We start from the raw sequence: 25,028 nt of genomic DNA on the forward strand, positions 1-25,028 counted from the left end.
AATAGGATCCTGTGGTAAAAAGAAAACTATACCACCCAGTCAGTTGTAGAAATGATAAACTATACACTGGAAACACAATGGCTCTATTATCTGAAAGAGTAAAGTTACTGTAAAACTTTGGATACTCTCTCTGAACTCAACAGTGCTTTTTAAATTCAGAAAAGGGAATTTTTCAGTTTGTGAGGATTTCACCCTCCGACCTGAAAAGTCTTGATTATTAGAGTGCCTTTCAAAGGAGGACAAGACTTAGAAGCAGGAGGAGGCCATTCTTTAGATGCTGGATTGTACACTCAGTGCAGTTGTAACTCCAGTATTGAACATAGAACATAGAACATAGAACAGTACAGCACAGAACAGGCCCTTCAGCCCACAATGTTGTGCCGACCATTGATCCTCATGTATGCACCCTCAAATTTCTGTGACCATATACATGTCCAGCAGTCTCTTAAATGACCCCAATGACCTTGCTTCCACAACTGCTGCTGGCAACGCATTCCATGCTCCCACAACTCTCTGCGTAAAGAACCTGCCTCTGACATCCCCTCTATACTTTCCTCCAAACAGCTTAAAACTATGACCCCTCGTACTAGCCATTTCTGCCCTGGGAAATAGTCTCTGGCTATCAACTCTATCTATGCCTCTCATTATCTTGTATACCTCAATTAGGTCCCCTCTCCTCCTCCTTTTCTCCAATGAAAAGAGACCGAGCTCAGTCAACCTCTCTTCATAAGATAAGCCCTCCAGTCCAGGCAGCATCCTGGTAAACCTCCTCTGAACCCTCTCCAAAGCATCCACATCTTTCCTATAATAGGGCGCCCAGAACTGGATGCAATATTCCAAGTGCGGTCTAACCAAAGTTTTATAGAGCTGCAACAAGATCTCACGACTCTTAAACTCAATCCCCCTGTTAATGAAAGCCAAAACACCATATGCTTTCTTAACAACCCTGTCCACTTGGGTGGCCATTTTAAGGGATCTATGTATCTGCACACCAAGATCCCTCTGTTCCTCCACGCTGCCAAGAATCCTATCCTTAATCCTGTACTCAGCTTTCAAATTCGACCTTCCAAAATGCATCACCTCGCATTTATCCAGGTTGAACTCCATCTGCCACCTCTCAGCCCATCTCTGCATCCTGTCAATGTCCCGCTGCAGCCTACAACAGCCCTCTACACTGTCAACGACACCTCCGACCTTTGTGTCGTCTGCAAACTTGCTGACCCATCCTTCAATCCCCTCGTCCAAGTCATTAATAAAAATTATAAACAGTAGAGGCCCAAGGACAGAGCCCTGTGGAACTCCACTTCTCCATTGAAGAAGGGTGGGAGAGAGGAAACCGGGAGCTTCCAGCTTGCTGTCATTGGTAGGGCAAACAGTAAAATCTCCTATAAACAATGTGACACATGTAGAACAATAAACTGATTCGGCAAAGTCAAAAAGGATTTAAGAAGGGGAAAACTTGTTTACCAGACTGATGCCATTTTTCAAGGATATAGCTCGCAAAATAGATAAGGGGGCGAAACAGTGATTGTGGTGCAATGGATTTTCAAAAGGCTTTTAATAAAGCCCCACACAGGTTAGTAAACATAATCAGAGTATATGGCCCTGGGGACTAATACACTGGTATGCTTGGTTAAAAGAAAGAAGAACGAATCGGAATAAACAGTTCATTCTCAGAATGGCAGGTTGTAACTGGGGGTATACCAGTGATTTTGATGTGGGGATTAAATGTAGTTTATACAAGTTTATAGTTGATAGAAAACTACAATGGGTGCAAGAGTCATGAGGAGAATGCAGCACTGCTTCAAAGGTATTTGGAGGTGCAAACCGAGTGAGCATTAGTTTGACTGAATATAATTTGCATAAAAGCGAAGTTACCAAGTTTGATAGGATAAAAGAAATACAGAGGATTTCTTAAATTGTGAGGCTGGGGAGCACTGAAATTCGAAAGGACTTGGTAATTTTGATCCAAGTCATTGGGGTCAAAAGGTTTCTAAAGCATGGAATAAGGCCTGTTGGCCCATTGTGTTCATGCCAGTCATCAAACAAAAACGAGAACGCCCTTGACTGCGTCTCCCGCAACACATCCCTCACACCCCACCCCCGCAACAACCACCCTAAGAGGATCCCCCTCATCCTCACACACCACCCAACCAACCTCCGGATACAAAGCATCATCCTCCGACACTTCCACCATCTACAATCCGACCCCACCACCCAAGACATTTTCCCATCCCCTCCCCTGTCTGCTTTCCGGAGAGACCACTCTCTCCATGACTGTCTTGTCCGTTCCACACTCCCCTCCAACCCCACCACACCCGGCACCTTCCCCTGCAACCGCAGGAAGTGCTACACTTGCTCCCACACCTCCTCCCTCACCCCCATCCCAGGCCCCAAGATGACTTTCCATATCAAACAGATGTTCACCTGCAAATCTGCCAATGTGGTATACTGTATCCACTGTACCCGGTGTGGCTACCTCTACATTGGGGAAACCAAGCGGAGGCTTGGGGACCACTTTGTAGAACACCTCTGCTCAGTTCGCAATAAACAACTGCACCTCCCAGTCGCGAACCATTTCAACTCGCCCTCCCATTCCTTAGACGACATGTCCATCATGGGCCTCCTGCAGTGCCACAATGATGCCACCCGAAGGTTGCAGGAACAGCAACTCATATTCCGCTTGGGAACCCTGCAGCCCAATGGTATCAATGTGGACTTCACAAGCTTCAAAATCTCCCCCTCCCCCACTGCATCACAAAACCAGCCCAGCTAGTTCCCTCCCCCCACTGCATCCCAAAACCAGCCCAGCTCGTCCCCGCCTCCCTAACCTGTTCTTCCTCTCAACTATCCCATCCTCCCACCTCAAGCAGCACCTCCATTTCCTACCTACTAACCTCATCCTGCCTCCTTGACCCGTCTGTCCTCCCTGGACTGGCCTATCCCCTCCCCACCTCCCCATCTATACTCTCCTCTCCACCTATCTTCTTTTCTCTCCATCTTCAGTCCACCTCCCACTCTCTCCCTATTTATTTCAGAATTTTCTCCCCATCCCCCTCTCTGATGAAGAGTCTAGGCCCGAAACGTCAGCTTTTGTGCACCTGAGATGCTGCTTGGCCTGCTGTGTTCATCCAGCTCCACACTTTGTTATCTATTCTCAGCCCAGAGAGATTTGAGAAGATTTGTAGCTCAGGTTGAGGTTCTGAATGTGAGTTTGCTCGCTGAGCTGGAACGTTAGTTTTCAGACGTTTCGTCACCGTTCTAGGTAACATCATCATTGAGCCTCCGAGGAAGCGCTGGTGTTATTTCCCACTTTCTATTTATCTGTTTAGGTTTCCTTGGGTTGGTGATGTCATTTCCTGCGTTGGTGATGTCATTTCCTGTTCTTTTTCTCAGAGGATGTTAGATGGGCTCCAAATCAATGTGTTTGTTGATGGAGTTCGGTTGGAATGCCATGCTTCTAGGAATTCTCGTGCGTGTCTCTGTTTGGCTTGTCCTAGGATGGATGTGTTGTCCCAATCAAAGTGGTGTCCTTCCTCATCTGTATGTAAAGATACGAGTGATAGTGGGTCATGTCATTTTGTGGCTAGTTGATATTCATGTATCCCGGTGGCTTGCTTTCTGCCTGTTTGTCTAATGTAGAAGAGCAGAAGAAAATCACCTATACAGTGTATTCAAAAAGAATGGGTACCCTATGAACACAGTCCGCTGATTCCTCAGCAACAAACCCAAACAAACAGACAAAACAGGCCCAGAAACCATAACCACTCTCTCCTACATCAAAGACATTTCTGAAATGACTGCCAGACTACTCAGACCTCTTGGCATCAGGGTAGCCCACAAACCCACCAACACACTAAAACAGCAGCTAATGAACTTAAAAGACCCTATACAGACAACAAGCAAAACGAACGTCATCTACAAAATACCTTGCAAGAACTGTGACAAACACTACATTGGACAAACAGGCAGAAAGCTAGCCACCAGGATACATGAACATCAACTAGTCACAAAAAGACATGACCCACTATCACCAATATCCTTACATACAGATGAGGAAGGATACCACTTTGATTGGGACAACACATCCATCCTGGGACAAGCCAAACAGAGACACGCACGAGAATTCCTAGAAGCATGGCATTCCAAACGGAACTCCATCAACAAACACATTGATTTGGAGCCCATCTAACATCCCCTGAGAAAAAGAACAGGAAATGACATCACCAATGCAGGAAATGACATCACCAACCCAAGGAAACCTAAACAGATAAATAGAAAGTGGGACATAACACCAGCGCTTTGTCAGAGCCTCACTGATGATGTTACCTAGAATGGTGACGAAACGTCTGAAAACGAACCTTCCAGCTCAGCGAGCAAACTCACATCCAGATTCGCAGCCCATTTTCTACTACATGGCCTGCAGCCTTGAAAGCTGTCCCGCTTCAAGTGCTCATCTAAATGGTTTTAAATGTCTTGAGAGTTCCTGTCTGTATCACTCTTTCAGGCAGTGAGTTCCAGATAACCTCAACTCTTTGAAAAAATAAGTTAATGAGACAAGTCAAGACGTATTTCTTATTGGGAAAATCAACGTGTTCAGTCAGGTAATTACACACCTCTGAAGCAGGTGGGACTTAAACCTGACTTTCTGACCCAGAAGTAGGAACAGTGTACCAGCACCAAGAGAACCCCAAAGGCACCTTGCTTTATGGGTAAAATTTATTAGCTACATAGTCTTTCTTATTTAAATCAACCTGTTCAGCATGTTAAGATGTACTTGTGAACTAGGTGGAATTTGAACTTGGATCCTCTGGCCCAAAAGGACACTACAACTGACTCACCACATAACCCTTCATTACTCAATGTTACATTTTTGAAACAACTAGTTCAAAGATGCTAGTAGACAGCTCTGGAGTAGATGGGACTTGAACCTGGGCCTCCTGGCTCAGGGCTAGAAGCATTACCACAGTGCCACAAGAGTCCTTTACTCAGTCTTACTTTTTTTTTTGTCTTTTACTCAGTCTTAGATATTTTCAAATCAACCTATTCAGAGATGTCATTTGCACTCTACTGAAGCAGGTGGGACTTGACCTCAGGCCTCCTGTCCCAGAGGTAGGGGCACTATCACAACACCACAAGAGCCCTTTACTTAGCCTTATGAGGGATAATGTGAACTGCAGATGCTGGACAATCCAAGATAACAAAGTGTGGAGCTGGATGAACACAGCAGGCCAAGCGGCATCTCAGGAGCACAAAAGCTGACGTTTCGGGCCTAGACCCTTCATCAGAGAGGGGGAAGGGGAGAGGGAACTGGAATAAATAGGGAGAGAGGGGGAGGTGGACTGAAGATGGAGAGAAAAGAAGATAGGTGGAGAGGAGAGTATAGGTGGGGAGGTAGGGAGGGGATAGGTCAGTCCAGGGAAGATGGACAGGTCACGGAGGCGGGATGAGGTGGTAGGTGGGAAATGGAGGTGCGGCTTGAGGTGGGAGGAAGGGATTGGTGAGAGGAAGAACAGGTTAGGGAAGCAGAGACAGGCTGGGCTGGTTTTGGGATGCAGTGGGGGGAGGAGGGGACGAGCTGGACTGGTTTTGTGATGCAGTGGGGGGAGGAGGTGAAGAACTGGGCTGGTTTTGGGATGCAGTAGGGGAAGGGGAGATTTTGAAGCTTGTGAAGTCCACATTGATGCCATTGGGTCGAAAACGCCCTTGACCGCGTCTCCCGCATTTCCCGCAACACATCACTCACACCCCGCCCCCGCCACAACTGCCCCCAGAGGAACCCCCTTGTTCTCACATACCACCCCACCAACCTCCGGATACAACGTGTCATCCTCTCGACTTCCGCCATCTACAATCCGACCCCACCACGCAAGCTATTTTTCCATCCCCACCCTTGTCTGCCTTCCGGAGAGACCACTCTCGCCGCGACTCCCTTGTCCGCTCCACACTCCCCTCCAACCCCACCACACCCAGCACCTTCCCCTGCAACCGCAGGAAGTGCTACACTTGCCCCCACACCTCCTCCCTCACCCCCATCCCAGGCCCCAAGATGACCTTCCACATCAATCAGATGTTCACCTGCACATCTGCCAATGTGGTATATTGTATCCATTGCACCCGGTGTGGCTTCCCCTACATTGGGGAAACCAAGCGGAGGCTTGGGGACCGCTTTGCAGAACACCTCTGCTCGGTTCGCAACAAACAACTGCACCTCCCAGTCGCGAACCATTTCAACTCCCCCTCCCATTCCTCAGATGACATGTCCATCATGGGCCTCCTGCAGTGCCACAATGATGCCACCCGAAGGTTGCAGGAACAGCAACTCATATTCCGCTTGGGAATCCTGCAGCCCAATGGTATCAATGTGGACTTCACAAGCTTCAAAATCTGCCCTTCCCCCACTGCATCCCAAAACCAGCCCAGTTCTTCCCCTCCTCCCCCCACTGCATCCCAAAACCAGCCCAGCCTGTCTCTGCTTCCCTAACCCGTTCTTCCTCTCACCCATCCCTTCCTCCCACCTCAAGCCGCACCTCCATTTCCCACCTACCACCTCATCCCGCCTCCTTGACCTGTCCATCTTCCCTGGACTGACCTATCCCCTCCCTACCTCCTCACCTATACTCTCCTCTCCACCTATCTTGTTTTCTCTCCATCTTCGGTCCGCCTCCCCCTCTCTCCCTATTTATTCCAGTTCCCACTCCCCATCCCCCTTTTCTGATGAAGGGTCTAGGCCTGAAACGTCAGCTTTTGTGCTCCTGAGATGCAGCTTGGCCTGCTGTGTTCATCCAGCTCCACACTTTGTTACTTAGCCTTATGATTTTCTTTTTCATCTTTTACTCAGTCTTACAGCACCTTCCAGGCATCAGTCCTGTGTGTTTCCCCTTTAGATCTGTCCAGTAAATTGATTAATTAATTAACACTAATCTGTTCAGCTGCTTGCTGATTTTTTTAAAAAAAAATTAGCATGAATACATTATGATTGACAACCACAACAAGTGGGGCTTGAACTCCTGATCCAGTGGTAAAGATTTACCAATATGTCACAAGGATCCTTTTTTAAATTCCTCGCAAAATTAGAGTCAGTGCTTTAAATTTTAACAGAAGTAAACAATATAATGTACCTAATCAGTAACAAGATTGTAGTTTTTCATACACTATAATTTCCCATATTCCCTCTTTTTTCGAAACGAAAGAAGTGACCAAAGACAAAATTGATTTATCCAATGTGGTTAATAACTCCTCATACCATCCAGCGCCCTTCTTAAAGGATCACTGCTAACCTCCTGGAGCAAGCATTGTTTGTGAAACAATGTGACAACTGGTGACTTGTGGCAACCACTTTGTTTTGGAAATTTTTTTTTCTAACATTTCCCCTCTGTTAGCAAACTCAGTCCTTAATATTTTCTCAATTATCACATATAGATTGGTTATCCATATATTATTTTTGGAATGAATTTTCTCAGATAGTATAGGATATTCAGCAACTGAGGTACTTTTAAATTAATTATTTTATTTCTTGGCTTTCCAGGCAAATAGAAAATATTTATTATTCCTTCCCACCAAAAATATGACAAATCCTGTCATACTCGAATCGCCACCTGGAAAATTAGCATATGAAGCATTGCATCGCTAAAGAGGACTAGCTTCATATCTTCTGGGTTTTCTCAGGCTGGAGCCCTGAGTGTGAATTTTTCTGAATTTAATTTATTTATTATTTTACTTAATCTCACCACTTCCACAACATTACCGTGTTTCATTAGTTCTAGTATGTCATTACGAGTAACGGTGTAATTTGAGTGCATAAGCAATTTGATTGTTCAATCAGATTTCCTTCAGTGGTCTGCTTCTTCCTTGAATGCATAATTGTCTTTCTGAGAGTATGTGGACAGCTTTATTGCAATGCCAAATACACTTGCCAAGTAAAAACATCAATCCAAAGTCATTTGATTTATTCTCCTTCATGTCTAACCCTATATATTTAAAATCCTGCCCCATCCCAAAGACTGGCTTCCAATATTAAATTTCCTTTCCATTTTGTCTGTCAGGCTTTGCTCAAATTCCAAAGAATTTCCTCATGGCAAAAACATCCAAGCGCATCACAAAGACACGTGCCAGTTTCTTTCTGTGAAGTTGGCAGAACATTTGTGGTTCTGTTTCAAAATTAAATGCAAACCCTTGTCACCCAGCTGAGAAATACCATACTCTTAATGCACCATTCGAACTATAAACAGTTGTTTAATTCCATAATTTTCCAATCACCTTCTTTCGGTGGTTTCAAAAATATTTACATTTGAAATTTCTTATCCTACAAAAATACAGTTTTTAAGTTTATTGACTTATATTCCCAGAAGTAAAACAAAGAACTGAAAATGCTGCAAATCTGAAACAAAACAAAAACTGCCGGAGAAACTCAGCAGGTCTGGCATTGTCTGTGGAGTGAAAGAAGAGTTAACATTTCCAGTCCAGTGACACTTCTTCAGAGCCTGGATCTGAAATGTTAACTATGTTCTCTCTCCATAGACACTGCCAGATCTGCTGCGATTCCCAGAAGTATGTTGCCAGGAGAGACTACCTTCACTTTTTCTGAAACAAGAGGATTTGCTCTAAATCTTTTTTTAAATTCATTTGTGGGATACAAGCGTCACTGGCTGGGCAGCACTTTTTTATTGCCCATCCCTAGTAATCTTAATCACCAAGCTACTCTTCAAAACTATAGACCACTATTCTAGCTTTGACCTTAAATATAGCATTTTGTACTAGGTAGCATTTTTTCTTTTGCGTGCTTATCAGTGTGATAAAGCTGGTTCTCCCTTATCTGGCACCTTAGAGTATACACACAATTCTTTCCTGTTCTCAATTTTTTTTTGTGTGGCCTCATTTATCAACATATCTTTTAATTTGCTAGTAGGCACTAACACTTCTCAATCTTAAAGACTCGACTTCTTATGATACTACTAGTCTCGGGTCTACGCCCGAAACATCAGCCTTCCTGCTCCTCTGATGCTGCTTGGCCTGCTGTGTTCATCCAACCCTACACCTTGTTGTCTCAGATTCTCCAGCATCTGCAGTTCCTACAAGACCATAAGAACTAGGAGCAGGAGTAGGCCGTTCAGCTCTTCGAGCTTGCTCCGCCATTTAATAAGATCACAGCTGATACTTTTCGTGGACTCAGATCCACTTACCCACATTCTCACCGTACCCCTTAATTCCTTTATTGTTCAGAAAATTATCTACTTTAGCTTTAAAAACGTTTACTGAAGTAGCGTTAACTATTTCACTGGGCCAGGAATTTCCATAGATTAACAACCCTCTGAGTGAAGAAGTTCCTTCTCAATTCAGTCCTAAATCTGCTCCTTCTAATCTTGAGCCTATACCGTCTTGTCCTAGCTTCACCTGCCTTTCAGAATATTCTGTCTACTTCTATCTTATCTATTTCCTTCATAATTTTATATGTATTTATAGGATCCCCCCTCAATCTTCTGAATTCCAATTAATGTAATGCCAATCTACTCAGTCTCTCCTCGTCAGCCAACCCTCTCAACTCCGGAATCAACCTAGTGAACCTCCTCTGCACCCCCTCCAGTGCCAGTACATCCTTCCTCAAGTAAGGAGACCAAAACTGCACACAGTACTCCAGGTGTGGCCTCACCAGCACCTTGTACAGCGCAACATAACCTCTGTGCTTTTAAACGCAATCCCTTTAGCAATGAAGGACAAAATTCCATTGGCCTTGCTAATTACTTGTTGTACCTGCAGACCAACCTTCTGTGATTCATGGACAAGGACACCCAGGCCCCTTTGCAAAGCAGCATGCTGCAAGTTTTTATTATTCAAGTAATGATCCCTTTTACTATTACTCCTACCAAAATGTATGACTTCACATTTATGTACATTGTATTCCATCTGCCAGACCTTTGCCTACTCACTCAATGTATCTATGTTCCTCTGCAAAGTTTCACAGACCTCTGCACACCTTGCTCTACCACTCATCTTAGTGTCATCTGCAAACTTTGACACCGGACACGTGGTCCCCCAATTAAATAATTGCGGTCCCACCACTGATCCCTGAGGCACTCCACTAATCACTAATTGCCAGCCAGAATACTGTCTCTGAATTCATTAATTTGCAACTTTTTTTCTGACCTTCATCTTTTTTCTTTATATTATTGTAGTCTGACTTCATCTAGTTGCGATGTTTACAAAGTGCAAGATGAGCATTGTTTTTCATGATTCCCTACTTTCAAGTCTTTTAACATTTTTTTTCCTGATTTCATATTTTCAGATATATTTCTACAACTTTGTTAAAGTGCTGTTGGAAACTCCCTATGAGCCATGATGGTGTCCTCTTACATGTTTTAGACTATGTCATGTTTTTCACTGATCTCTCCTATAAATTTAGTGCACTCATTGTCCCTTGCTCCTGTAGCCTTTAATACAATTTTCAGTCTGTGAGAAGGTGGATTGGCAAACTGCCAGTATAATTTAAAGATTTTTTAAAATTTTACATGCCTATTTCCTGATGCCAATTACATCTGTTTATCATATTGATTAGAGAAGTTAAAACTTGAAAAAATTAATACAGTGTCCAGATTGTGTAAACTGTAACTCCACTGATTTCTGGAAATAACTTGGCTTGCACTTTCCATGTCTGGTTTAATTCGGATCATTTCGTTGACAGCCTGCAAAACAGAAGGGTATTTCACCTGATGCGATATCTGTGCTGATAAAGCGGTTTACTCCAGCTACGTTATAGGGAATCACCATTCATTTTAATAATTTCAAAACGTCCCAAACCTGAAGCAGATAGAGCTCTGTTTTTTTTAACCTTACTTCAATCTGTATTATATCAAGCCTTGGGGTAAAATTTTGACCAGTCCACTCCACACAATATGCATATATATCCATCGTCCAACATAACACAATTAAATGAGCTTGTGACTAAAACGTCTGTTATTAAGTGCCAGATCGAAGGTTCTTGTGGAAAATAAACACTCATGGTGCAGAGGGTAACATATTAGCATGAATAGAAGATTGACTGGCTAACAGGAAGTATAGAGTAGGAATGTGTGCCTTTTTCAGGTGGACAAGATGTCACGAGTGGTATGCTACAAGGGTCAGTGTTGGGGCTTCAACTCTTTGCAATTTATATTTGGATGAAGGAAGCAAAGGGGTGATAGCTAAATTTGCTGATGATGCAAAGATAGGTGGGAAAGCAAGTTGTAAAGAGGACAGTAGGAGCCCACAAGGGGACGAGGATACGTGACAGGGAAAACATCTGGCAAATGGAGTACAACTTGGAAGGGTGTGAACGTGTCCATTTTGGCAGAAAGAATAAAAAGAACATTTTATCCAAATGGTGAGAGGTTGCAGCGCTTTGAGATTCACAGTGATCTGAATGTCCTAGTACATAAATTGCTGAATGTTAGTATGTAGGCACAAGTAATCAGAAAAGCTAATAGAGTGTTACGTTTTATTGAGAGGACATTCAAAAGCAAGAGCAAAGAGCTTAAGCTTCAGTTTAACAGGGTTTTGGTGAGACTGCATCTGGAGTATCGTGTACTGTCTTGGTCATTGTTCTAAGGGAATGGTGTTAATGCATTGGAAGCAGTTCAGGAAAGGTTTACCAGACTAATATCTGGAATGAACAGATTGCCTTATGAAGAAAGGCTAGTTGGGCTGAGCTGAATCCTCTGGAGTTCAGAAGAATCAAAGGTGACTTAGTTGAAACATTTCAGAGCCTGAGGGAACTTGACTGCGTGTATGTTGAGAGGATATTTCCTTTTATGGGAAAATTTAGAACCAGAGTTCATATTTTAAAAGGAGTCCTTTTAAGACAAGGTTAGGGATTTTTCTTTTCTCTGACGGTTGAAAGTCTTTGTAATTCCCTTCCTAAAAGTTCACTGGATACAGAATCTTTAAATATATGAAGGCAGAGGTAGCTAGACTGTTAATGACCGAGGGATGAAAGATTATTAGGGATAAGCAAGAATGTGGAGTTGGGGTTAAAATCAGATCGACCATGACCTTATTGAATGGTTGAACTGGGTCGAAGAGCCATGTTTTTTGATTGTATTGTCAGACAGAGTTGATGCGTTAAGAATGTTACCCCATGCTAGGCGGTGTATGTGTCTAGAGACAGGGACGCAACCTCAGAATATTTAGGACTGCAATCAGGAGAAATTTCTTCACTCAGAGTGTGAGTGAATCTTGGGAGTTTTCTACCCCAGGGCTAAGAAAATTCACTCATCAAATAGGACAGAAATCAATGGATTTCTGGATCACAGTGAGGGATCACCAAGGGTTATTGGGCAGTACAAGAAAATTACACTGATGTAGAGACCAGCTATGATCTAACATAGTGGAGCAAGGTCCAAGGGCGGTCCCTCAATGGCAGTAATATCCTTCCTAACGTAAGGGGGCCAAAACAGCATACATAACTCAAAATGTGATCTGACCAAGACTCTATACAAGTGAAGCAAAGCTTCTCTATCCCTGCCTTGTCATCGTGTTATGATAAGGACTAATGTTTCATTTGTTGTCTGAGTCGCTTATTGCACCTGCATGTTAGCTTCCAGTGATTTATTGACGAAGGCATCCAGGCTCCTTTGTGCATCTACACTTGCTAAACTCATCATTTAAGAAAAACTCTGCTCATCTGTTTCGGCTACTAGAGTAGATAAGTTCACATTTTTTGACATTATATTCCGTCTGACCACGAACTAAATCTGTTCAAATCCTCCTTAAACTGATTTGCATCTCCCTCACAGCGTACACTCCCACCTAGCTTTGTGCCATTCACAAACTTACAAATATTATATTTGGTCCCCATATCTAACTCATTGATATACATTATGAACAGTTGGGGCCCATGTACAGATGCTTGAGATATACCATTAATCACAACCTACCATTGTGAGAAAGACCCGTATATTCCTACGCTCTGCTTTTTGCTTGTTAGTCAATCCTTAATCCATGCAAGTATATTACCTCCTACCCCATGTGTTTAATTTTGTTAGTAAACTTCTATGGAGAACTTTATCAAATGCATTCTGGAAATGCATATATATTAGGTCCATGGACTCCCCTTTATCAATCCTGTACATATACCAAAAAACCTTCGACATTTTTGTCAAACAATATTTCCCAACCCAAATCTATGCTTCTTATGGCTAACCAGATCATTGTTGTACAAGTGTCATTTTTTTATTTGTTCATTGAATGTGTGTTTCTGGCTAGGCCAGCATTTATTGCCCAGATGACAGTTAAGAGTCAATCATATTATTGTGAGCCTGGAGTCACATGTAGGCCAGACCAGATAAGGACAGCAGATTTTCTTATCTAAAAGACATAAGTGAACCGCTTGTATTTTATGATTGGTGGTTACACAGTAACCATTTAATTACTTGTTATTCCAGATTATCATAGAATCCCCACTGTGCGGAAAGAAGCCATTCAGTTCATTGAGTCTGCACCGATCCTCTGCATCACAGCCAGACTCAGCACCCCCATCTGATCCCCATACAGTCAGTGCTGATATAACACGTTTTTTCAACCCAGATTGATTTTAATGTGATTAAAGAATTATAGAATGCTATTTGCAGAACACAAACTTTCCCTAACTGTGATAACACAGTGTAGAGCTGGATGAACACAGGCCAAGCAGCATCTTAGGAGCATATGCTTGGCCTGCTGTGTTCATCCAGCTCTACACTGTGTTATCTTGGATTCTCCAGCATCTGCGGTTCCCATTAACTCTGATACAATTACCCTAACTGTATTTGCCACAATGTGATTCTGTCTCCATCATTTTAAATGTCGCAGTCATTGCATGATATTCTTACAATGCAAGGTCGCACGAGAATGGAACTGTCACGTTCTATCAGAACCGACAGTTTTTACCATATCCGTCCACCTAACCTGCATTCCTTTGGACTGTGGGAGGAGACCCATGCAGTCACGGGGAGAACATGCAAGCTCCACCCAGACAGTCACCTAAGTCTGGAATCAAACCTGGGTCCCTAGCGCTGTGAAGCAGAAGTGCTAACCACTGAGCCAGTGTACCACCTGATTTGTATTGACTTCAGATGTCACTAGCTACCGTGGTGTACTTCAATTTTATAACCCCAGAACGTGAGTTATTACCACCACACCCTGCAACTCCATTTATCACATCCTCAATAGCAATAGCATTTTGCCTGCTACTGATACAAGACTAAAATGTCCGTTGTTCACAGTTTCTCCCCCTCCCCCAGCCTGTAAATGTTTATTCTCTTCCAATCTGCAGGAACCATTTCAAAATCAATGGAATTTAATGATTATTACCAATGCATCTACCATCTCCAGAGCTAATTCTATCAGCACCCCGGGATGTGAAATATTAAGTCCTGGGTATTTATCAATCTTGTCCAGTCCCATTAGTTTCTCTCACATTACCTTCTTACTAATACTAATTTCTTTCAGTTCCTCATTCTCCATAGTCTCTTCGATCTCTAATTCTGCAAGATTTCTTGTATCTTTCACGGAGACAACAGACACAAAGTAATAACTATGCATTTTTGTCATTTCTCTATTGTCATTATAAATAACCCTGACTCTGCTTGTAACAGACCCACATTTCTGTTAGTGAAATTTTCCTTCATAACATACCTAATACAGCTTTACAGTCTGTTCTATGTTTTTCCCTAGTTATTTTATATTTATTGAAGTTGACTAGGTAAACAAGCATTATTTCTGAAAGCCAATGCTCCAAGCAGAGAGTGTGCTGATTAAATCAGGGATTAATTAATTGATGATAAAGTCTGAATATGTTAATATACTAAGTTAGATTTGTCCTGCTATTTGTAATTTGGATAATCTTCCAAGTAATTGGTTGGATACCAGATTCATCAGGGCTGAAGTCTCAGAGAAAATTCAAAGAACTTCCAAGGCATCAAATAAGACCATCCAAAAAATGCTTTAAAAATGGGTGTTTAGCCTACTACAAAGATTCATAAAGAATGGGAAGATGTAGATAAGGTGAGAAGGTGTAATGGGAAGACAGTGGTTTGCCAACATGGTAATTGAACTGTTAAGTTTCACTTATTGTGGCTAACCAGGTTTGACCACAAACTTTCAGAATTTGAGAGATTCAAGGAAGGTAATGAGACACGCTGTACTTCACATATCCATGTTTTTGACAGTTCTGAGGAGCAAAAAATGGATAACAGTAGCAACATGGGTGCAAATTGGCTAGGAACAGACAGTAATGGTTAACAAGTTTTTTTGGCTAGAACAATATTTGTAATGGAGTTGCTCAGGAGTTGGTATTGGGAGCATTGCTTTTCCTGCTAATTACGAATGATCTAGATCTTGGTGCATAGAACACAATTTCAAAGTTTGTGGATGACCCAAAACTTGGGAGAATTGTAAGCTGTGGAGGACAGTGTGGAATTTTAAAAATATTTACACATTGGTGAATTGGGTGAACTCATTGACAAATGAAGTTCAGTCCGAAGAAATATTGGTACAAAGAACGTGGAGAGATGATTCAAAATAAAAGGTACTATTCTAAAGGATGTGCAGGAGCTGAGAGACCTGAGAGTATATGTATCTGAGTCATTAAAGGTGGCAGAACAAATGGAGACCACTGTTAATTAAGTATACTTGCCCAAGAAGCAAATTGAGAATGAGCCATGTCCTGCAAATCCCACCATGATTTAATCTTCCCTGAATCTGGCCTTCCTTGACAGCCTGTCATGAAAATCTGTGTAGCCAGTTCAAAATAGTTTATTAATATGAATCCATTCTGAATTGAAAGTCATTTCCCAAAAGTCCTTAACATGCCAATGCTCTTAAAATATTGTCATTGTCTTAACACTCATGGATGATGGATTTTAAAGAAGTTGGAGTGTCAAATAGTAAACTATTTAGCCTTAGAAAAGATTACATTTATAAGAGAAGATATTCACGTATTACCATTGGTAGCTAGCTGATTGATGTACATCTTATATAGTGTACATTTTAACTGGAAGTACACTGACAGGTTTTCTAGATTACACAGAAAACATTGTTGCATGTATAATGTTTCTAAAATAGTTATGCTTTAGGACTATCTGCATAATTTCAGAGAAAATTGTGCAGTGACAGGGATCGTGTCCTGAATTCTGCCTTGCAACAAGCTTAGGTGTTTTGGATTGAAGGATAATTCGAGTTGTCTTACTGGGAAGAAGGTGTGAGGTATCTTCACCTTCTTCAGCAGTCTGTTAGGATTGGGGATGATTTTCTTCCGCTCTGATCTTGTGAGTTCCAATACTAGATCCATATACCCTGCTGCAGGTGGAGGATGTGGTGTTGGTGAACCAGATGGAGGAAATGCTCGGATTTTCACATTTTCCTTCCACTGCTTGCACGTGGCTTCAACCTGCATTTGTTGGAGACAATTAAAATGGTTGGCTCCTTTGTGGATGCTTCTTCTCCAGTTCAGGCAGTCTTGAGCAAAAGATTTCCACAAGTCAGTGAGGACATGCATTTTGTAGATAATGACCAGCTAGGCTGATATAGACTGTTCGTCTCAAAGTGAGAGGGAAATGTTAGGATGTTAGATTTTGCTGATGATTATAATTTAAGCTGTCCATTTATTTCCATTATGGAAGATAAAGGTGAAAAGGTAAGGTAATTATTCTGCATTTGTATATTGATAGAAGGTGCTTCATGTTCCACGTAAATGGTCATTGAGAAGGAAATGGACCATAGAAATCCATTGTATTATTAATTTTCTCAAGATAATATTGAATCTCAGAGACAGATCAGCCTGCTAGAATATGGGAGATAGCATCACAGAAACATTGAATTGTTCCAGTGCAGAGGGAGGCTGTTCACCCATTCTGTCTACATTGGTGGTCTGAACATTTTAACTTCTTGCCACTCTTCTACCATTTCCCCACAACCCTACACATTGTTTCTGTTTAATTAATCATCCGTTGCCCTTTCGAATGCCTCAATTGCACCTGCCTCCATCAGACTTCCGGGCTGAACAATCCATACCCTAACTGCACACTAATTGGTAACTCTTAGATTTTTGGCTAAGTGTCAGTTTCAATGAGTTTCTTTGAAGGTTTCTCTCCACAAGGTCCAGCAGGTTCTCTCAACCTCATCTTACCAAACTTGCCTCATAAAAAAGCGAAAACGAAAACAAAACACTAGAAATCGAGCATCAGTTGAGAGAGAAACAATTACAATTTCAGACTGATGATCAACTCTGATTGTTTTATGGCAGCGTTAACAAAAACAAAGTGGTTTATTTGAAGCAATTATTTGTGCGAATACCATGTTGCAAATGTAAGTCATATTGGGTAACAATTAGTTCATACAGCATGGATTTGCGCTTCTACTTTAATGAGCTCTCGGATGGTTTTCAACACAGTGTTTTGTTAATTTCGTTCTCACGTGCTGTTGGGACATATTAACTTCCATCCTGTGTGCTGTTGTTCTCCTTTGCTGTTTAAATAATTTGTTTCTTAATGAGTTTATAATGCTAAAATGGCCCATTAATCTTCAAATGTCTTTAAATTGTGCCCTCAATGCAGGAAATGTTTGAGTCCAATGAAAGGTTGAAATTACAAACCAAAGAACTTAAAGATGCCCATAGTCAGCGTAAACTGGCCATGCAGGAATTCTCAGATATGAATGAGAAGGTCACAGAACTGCGTTCCCAGAAACAGAGGCTTTCCCGACAGCTCCGGGACAAAGAGGAGGAGATGGAAGTAATAATGCAGAAGACTGAGAGTTTACGCCAAGATCTACGGAGAATGGAGCGAGTCAAAAAAGAGGTAAGTTTGATTTTCAATTTTGGGCCAGGATTGTGGTCAAGTTGTTGGTTTTGACAGCAGTTGCTATTCATTTAACATTCCACTGCTATTGTTTAGGAGCCACAAGAGCAATGTTTTGTGGCAAACACTAGACGTTAAGAGCGTAAGGAAACAAAAGATTTTGTATGGTATTGCAGCACTGAGAACTGTTCTCTGCCCATGGTTAGAAGATAGGAAATAGAAGCAGGACTAGGCCAATTGGCCTCTCAGGTTCGGCCCACCATTCCAGTCTGTGTGTAAGTTAAGTTCCCAATGATTACTCATTTGTCCTTGCTCCATCCAGCTCTAATGTTAAGCTCTGGTTTATACCTTGCCCTACATTATCACTACAGATTTGGTAGCCTTTTAAATAATGCCTATCAATGTCTGCTGACACTTTTTGTCTTTTAGCTGTAGCAAAACTGATTCTTCATCTTGACCTTCCAATCTAAGGTCCTCTTGAACTACTGTTCTGATCTCATCCCTTATTCACAGTTTTATCTCAATCCTGTCATTTTTTTTTGTCTATCTTTCAGAAATGTCAAATACTTTGCTTTTACTTCTGTACTTTTATTTTAGCAACCTGCTATTCTTATCTGCAAATATGATATACTTTGAGGCAGTGGCTTAAACATGCAAAAATAGTCCAGTTCCTTGGTAGCTGCAAGAGTGAGTAAGGTTTCTTCTGCTCACCAGGGTTTTGAATGTTACAAGGAGGCCATGTGAATTATGATGTTGCTGTGATTTATCCATTTATCTGTTAATTCCCTTACCTCCTTTCACAGACACTGAATCTGAAATATGATTACATCAGTGAATAAAGGGCATGTTGGTTACTTGAGTGATTAATTTTTACTACCATGTGTACCGAAATACAGTGAAAAGCTTTGTTTACGAGTGGTACAGGCAGACCACAGCAAGCAAAGGATGTATAGATCAGAAAAACTGAGAGGCGTACAGATTACATTGCAAGTTACATTATTTGAAGCTAAAGTTCATTCAACAGTCTGCTAACGGCCGGAAAGAAGCAGTTCCTGAATCTGCTTATACATGTGTTCAGGCTTCTGTAGGTTCTGCCTGATGGAAGAGACTGTCAAGAGTTCATGAGAGGGTGTGATGGGTCTTTGATGATACTGGCCACCGTTCCGCGGCACCGAGCCGTGTAAATAGAGTCCATGGATGGAAGGCTGGCTTCCATGATGGTCTGGGCTGTGCACACCACCTTCTGTATTTTCTTACGGCCCTGGTCAGAGCAGTTGCCTTACCAGTAGATATGCACCCGGACAGTATGCTTTCAACGGTGCAACTGTAGAAGTTGGTGAGAGGCCTTGTGGACATACCAAATTTCCTGAGCTGCCTGAGGAAGAAGAGTTGTTGTGACTTCTTGACTGTCTCAGATACATGGGAAGTCCAGGACAGGTTGTTGGTTATCATCACTCTAAGGAACTTGTTGCTGTTAACCCTGTCAGCCTCAGTTCCACTGATATAGATGGGGTGTGTTCTCCTCCTTTCTTTCTGAAGTCAATGATCAGTTCTTTAGTTTTGCCAATGTTGAGACACAGATTGTTTTCATTGCACCAAGCCCCCAAAGCCCTCTATCTTCCTTTTGTATTTTGACTCATTGTTGTTAGACACCATGATTAGAAATTGAGGAATAGGAAAGAGAGCGCTTGACTTCACTTGTACCCCTTCTAAAACTTAAACCCTTGCTAGCTTAAGGGATTCTTCCCACAAGTTATGTTGTTAATCTTTATTGCTACCAGAAACTTAGACATATTTTATACTCGTGGAATATATCAGTCCTGAAAATCTCCTGCATTGTTCTCAGGTGTGAGTCATCAGTTCTTTGAGTCATCAGTCACTAGTGGAACATACTTTTTTAATAATTTTTAGGAAGGAGAGAGAGAAAAACATACGCATTATTTGACTTGTTCTCACACCTCATTTTAAGTAAAGAAGAATGGCATTAAATTTAAGATAACAGGGTGTAGAGCTGGATGAACACAGCAGGCCAAGCAGCATCTTAGGAGCAGGAAAGCTGACGTTTCGGGCCTAGACCCTGAAGGGCTGGACTCCCCTACCCTGGGGGACAAAACCTTGGCTATTCATCCTATCCATGCCCCTCATGTTTTTATACACTTCTGTAAGGTCACCCCTCAGCCTCCGACGCCCCAGGAAATATAGCCTAGGGCTATTCAGTCTGTCCCTTTTGCTTAAACCTTCCAACCTTCGCAATATCCTTGTAAATCTTTTCTGAACCTTTTCAAGTTTAGCACCGTCTTTCCTATAGCAGGGAGACCAGAATTGAACTCATTATTCCAGCAATGGCCTAGCCAATATCCTGTGAGGCTGGCCGCACCTCCATCCCCTACCTACTAACCTCATCCCACCTCCTTGACCTGTCCGTCTTCCCTGGACTGACCTATCCCCTCCCTACCTCCCCACCTATACTCTCCTCTCCACCTATCTTCTTTTCTCTCCATCTTCGGTCCGCCTCCCCCTCCCTCCCTATTTATTCCAGAACCCTCACCCCATCCCCCTCTCTGATGAAGAGTCTAGGCCCGAAACGACAGCTTTTGTGCTCCTGAGATGCTGCTGGGCCTGCTGTGTTCATCCAGCCTCACATTTTATTATCTTGGATTCTCCAGCATCTGCAGTTCCCATTATCACTAGCCAATATCCTGTACGGCTACAACATGGCCTCCCAGCTCATATACTCAATGCACTGACCTATAAAGGCGAACATACCTAATGCTTTCTCCACTATCCTGTCTACCTGTGACTCCACTTTCAAGAATCTATCAAAGTATAACCCAAGGTCTCTTTGTTTGGTAACACTTCCCAGCACCTTATCATTAAGTATGTAAGTTCTGCCTTGATTTGCCTTTCCAAAATGCAATACCTTGCATCTATTTACATTAGCCTCTATCTGCCACTCCAGCCCATTGGCCCATCTCATCAAGATCCCATTGTACTCTGAGGTAATCTTTTCGGCTGTCCACGACACCATCAATTTTGGTATCATCTGCAAACTTACTAACCATACTTCCTGCAGTCACACGCAGGCATATAAATGACAAAAACCAGTGATCATAATTCTGTTGGTTTTAAAATAGTGATGCAAAAGGGTATTTCTGATCCAAAAGTTAAAGTTCTAAATTGGAGAAAGGTTAATTTTGATGATGTTAGGCAATAACTTTCAAAAGTTGATTGTGCTCGGATATTTGCAGGTAAAGGGACAACAGAAAATGGAATGTCTTCAAAATGAGATAATGAGAGTCCAGCAACAGTATGTACTTGTTAGGTTGAAGGGTAAGGCTGGTAGGTGTAGGGAATTCTGGGTGACTGGAGAAATTGAGGTTTGTGGTCAAGATAAAGAAGGAAACATATGTCAGGTCTCAGAAATTGAGTGAGTCCCGCGATGTCTGTAACTGCAGAAGGAGTATACTTAAGAAGGAAATCAGGAGGGGAAGAAAGGGCACAGGAGATAGCTTTGGCAAATAGGTTTGAGGACAATCCAAATAAATTAAGGACAAAAGGGTAACTAGGGAGAGGATAGGGTCCCTTAAAAATCAGGAAGGCTGCCTATGTATGGAGCCTCAGGAGATGGGGGGGGATACTAAACAAGTATTTTACATGTGTTTACTGTGGAGAAGGATGTGGAAGATAGAGAACTTGGGGAAATAAATAACGATATCTTGAAAAGTGCCCTTATTACAGAGGAAGGAGATGCTGGATGTCTTAAGATGCATAAAAATGCATAGAACTTTGTGGGAAGCTAGGGTAGTGATTGCTATGTAAGACAGTTAGAAAATTCTGAATATGAACAGCTCTGTTCATGTATACTATTGTTTAAGAGATATGAGTGTTTTTTCAAGTTCTCTTAGCTAGAAAATCCACAAAGCTAAAGCACTTCAGCTGTGGTGAGACATTACCTCTGCTTTCTCTCCACAGTTTGTGGTTCCCCGAACTAAATATTTGACTCTTTTACTAGGAGAAACTGTTCTCCCTTTAGAACTAAACTCTTGATTCTTCTGCATTGAACTAAACACTAAAGCTATGACTTTTTAGTCTGTTGTATTCTCAGCAGTATACATATGCCATCCATTAATACTACCAAGCATCAAGTTTTTTATTTGGAAATCGATGCGCTTCAGTCACTGTTTCAAATGGCTTCCTGATCTGATTTTTAAAACTACCTTCACAAAATTGACCCACATCCATTTACCTCTGTTTTAATATCCAAATCCCAAATACAATATGTATATGTTATTACATCTTCCAGCACAATTCCCCTAGATTCCAAGTGATGGATATTCCCATACGCTACTCATTTACTTTCATAAATTGGCCCCATGTCAGCTGACCTTTTCAGTTCTTCTTCTTCAATTGTATAAACGTTGACTCCACACCCATTGAGAGAATCCACTGTTTTGGTTCTTTCAGAGATCTCTCCTGCTATACCTGGGGGCCAGAGTTTCTAGTGAGTGGCAATACCATGCAGATTGCCTTCTGGGCATTCTTTTATCTGGAAGAAGGGAACTCTGCATTTCTGAGAGGGATTCCACTTGGGTCTTTTGGAGCATAGAATTGTCAGAGGAGGGCAGTCCTGTCCTATTTTCACCGCAGTTAGCTGCTGTATCTTGAAATTTAAAGGTCCCGACTTTAATACTTTGATACCTGCCGTAAAAATGGAAACACCCAAGTTAAGAATGATGTTCAGATGCTGTATAGATTGCATACCAGATGGATTGGGTAGAGGGCCACAAAAGTAGGATGTAAGCTCAGGAGGGAGTAGGAGGCCAGGTGCATGGGGTGCTAACTGGGTATTGTGCCAGTAAGGGAGGTGAGGTGCCAGCTGGACAGGGCACCAGCTCGGGCATGGGTAGGGTTGAAGAAATTGGGTCTGGTGGGGTCTAACAGTGAGATTATGGGAGGAGGTGGGCCTCAGATCTGGTGGAGGCAGAATCTGATGAGGTTGCACTGGGTCCAACTCGTCCTAGTTGGTCTAATCTGGTGCAGGGTTTCATTGTGTCGGGTCCAGCAGGGATCTTGGTGAGTAGTGTCTCCAGTGAGTCAGGTCTGGCAGCAGCAGGATTTGGTCTGGCAGATGGACCATTTGGGTTCTGGGCATAGAAGAATTGGCCGATGGAAATACAATTTCCCAGGTAACTCCTTTGGAGTACGTTACAATGGAGACTCCACAGGGTCCTAATGCGCAACTCCCATCTACGCTGCAGTAACAACTGTCTGGCCAGTGGAAAAAACCACTGCGTTTTAATCCCCAATTCCCATTGCTTCAGTATTTGTAGAAGTCTTTCATTCAGAACTTTATTCAGGACTTTTGGAAATTTAATCCTGAATGTTGAATATTACTGAAATTCCTTTGAAGGATATGATGGTTTGGCAAGTTGGACTGCTATGTAAATTGAGTATTATTCATAGTACATATTTCTCCCAACCAGTTGGATGTGCAGATGGAAAAATCAGCAGCAGAGGCATCCAAGGAGCGAAAACTGCGGGAACGGAGTGAGCAGTACTCAAAGCAACTGGAAGATGAACTTGAGGGCCTCAAGGTGAGAGGCTGATATGAAAATTAAGAAACAGGTTCAATTCCTTGCATTGGTTTGTTTCTGGTTCTGTTGATAATAGAGAATATGGATGAGACATCAAGTGATAACAATATTTTCCAGAAATATGATAGAATATGACAACTCAACTTCAGGTAGATGTTAACGAATTGCAGAATATCACTGACATAGGTCTTGAGGAACAGTATTCATTACTTTTGGTGGAATAGAGTAAGATTCAGGGACTGAACAATGAAAGAGAGAATATCTGTCTCTGTTTTCCTTGGAATCATAATTTAAAGAATTGACAGTGCATTACTGACCAAGCTGGTTGAGTTCTAAAGGATGTCACTGGGTCTGGGGCAGGAAACAACAAGTGAAAATCATGCTTGGCCTCTTCTTCACCATGCTACCTGCAGAAGATGTATCTGTCCGTGTCTGTATTGGTAAGAGTGACCACCTCACAATGCTTGTAGAGATAAAGACTCTTTTTCATGTACCCTCTAGCATGATGTCTGGTAATAGTCACCATGCTAAGTGGCAGTAGATTTCAAACAGATCCAGCAGCTCAAGACTGGAATCCATGAGATATTGTTGGCCGTCTGCAGTGTTATACTCAAACACAATCTATGACCTCATGGATTGATATATCCCCACTCTATGATCACTATCAAGCCAACTGGTCAACTCTGGTTCAGTGGAAATTGCAGGAAGGCATGCAAGGAGCAGCACCAGGCATACCTAAATGGGAGGTGTCAACCTGGTGAAGTTACAAAACAGAACTACTTGAATGCCAAAAAGCATAAGCAGCATGTGATAGACAGAGCTAAGCAATACCAAAACAGAAAGATCAGATCTAAATTCTGCAGTCCTCCATTCAGTCTTGAATGGTTGTGAACAATTAAACAACTGACTGACTTACAAAGGAGGCTCCAGAGGAGGGAAAGAAAAGTTTCGTCTCCTATGACTGAACTGGTTGTTGGTGATTTTGGGTTGATGACTATAATTAATAAAACTTAAAATGAAATGGTGTATCTAATTTTTGTCATGATATAATCAGCAGTTTTGAATTATTTTGACATTGGGCAGTATGAGAAGGTAACTAACTGTTGTTATGTCTCTAAATATTTTTAACAGAAAAGGCAGGTTGGACGTTCCCCTGGTGTGAGCAGTACAGAGCATCAGCAGGAAGTGGCCAAGCTCAAAGCTGATCTGGAGAAAAAGATTGTGTTCTACGAGGAGGAGCTGGCCAAAAGGGAAATCCTGCACATGACTGAGATCAAGAACTTGAAGAAGGAACTGCGAGATGCAGAGGGACAGCATCTGACCCTGAAGAAAGAAATAATGATTCTGAAAGACAAGTTAGAAAAAACCAGAAGAGAAAGGTAGGATTCAGGTTCAATTCACTTTCTGTCTGAATTAAAAACTGCAGAAGGGCCTGGCTCCTGAGTCGGCCGAGGACATTTGCTCAGTTCCTGTGGAGATCTCCATGAGGTTGAGAAGGAACACAAGTTTAGTTATGTAACACATTTCACATCTGAAACTGATACATTGACCTTGAATGAATTTTTGAGGTGCAGAGGATGGTGGTGTGGGGATATTTTTTAGACTGCAGGGATCAGTACTGGGTTTG

General features: G+C 42.2%; 1 protein-coding gene across 10 annotated transcripts in view; it reads left to right on the plus strand.

Annotated features, from left to right (window-relative positions):
• The window catches only part of LOC125452379 (serine/threonine-protein kinase MRCK alpha-like), a 565,420-nt gene that overhangs the window by 412,683 nt on the left and 127,709 nt on the right, over positions 1–25,028 (plus strand). For all 10 annotated transcript variants that reach the window (XM_048530678.2, XM_048530679.2, XM_059645157.1 and 7 more), the window contains 3 exons: positions 17,565–17,807; positions 23,291–23,401; positions 24,533–24,780. In XM_048530678.2, the coding sequence (XP_048386635.1) occupies positions 17,565–17,807; positions 23,291–23,401; positions 24,533–24,780 (602 nt within the window). The remainder of the gene's footprint in view (positions 1–17,564; positions 17,808–23,290; positions 23,402–24,532; positions 24,781–25,028) is intronic.

Source organism: Stegostoma tigrinum, chromosome 4 (assembly GCF_030684315.1).
Source record: "Stegostoma tigrinum isolate sSteTig4 chromosome 4, sSteTig4.hap1, whole genome shotgun sequence".
Classification (NCBI taxonomy): Eukaryota; Metazoa; Chordata; class Chondrichthyes; order Orectolobiformes; family Stegostomatidae; genus Stegostoma; species Stegostoma tigrinum.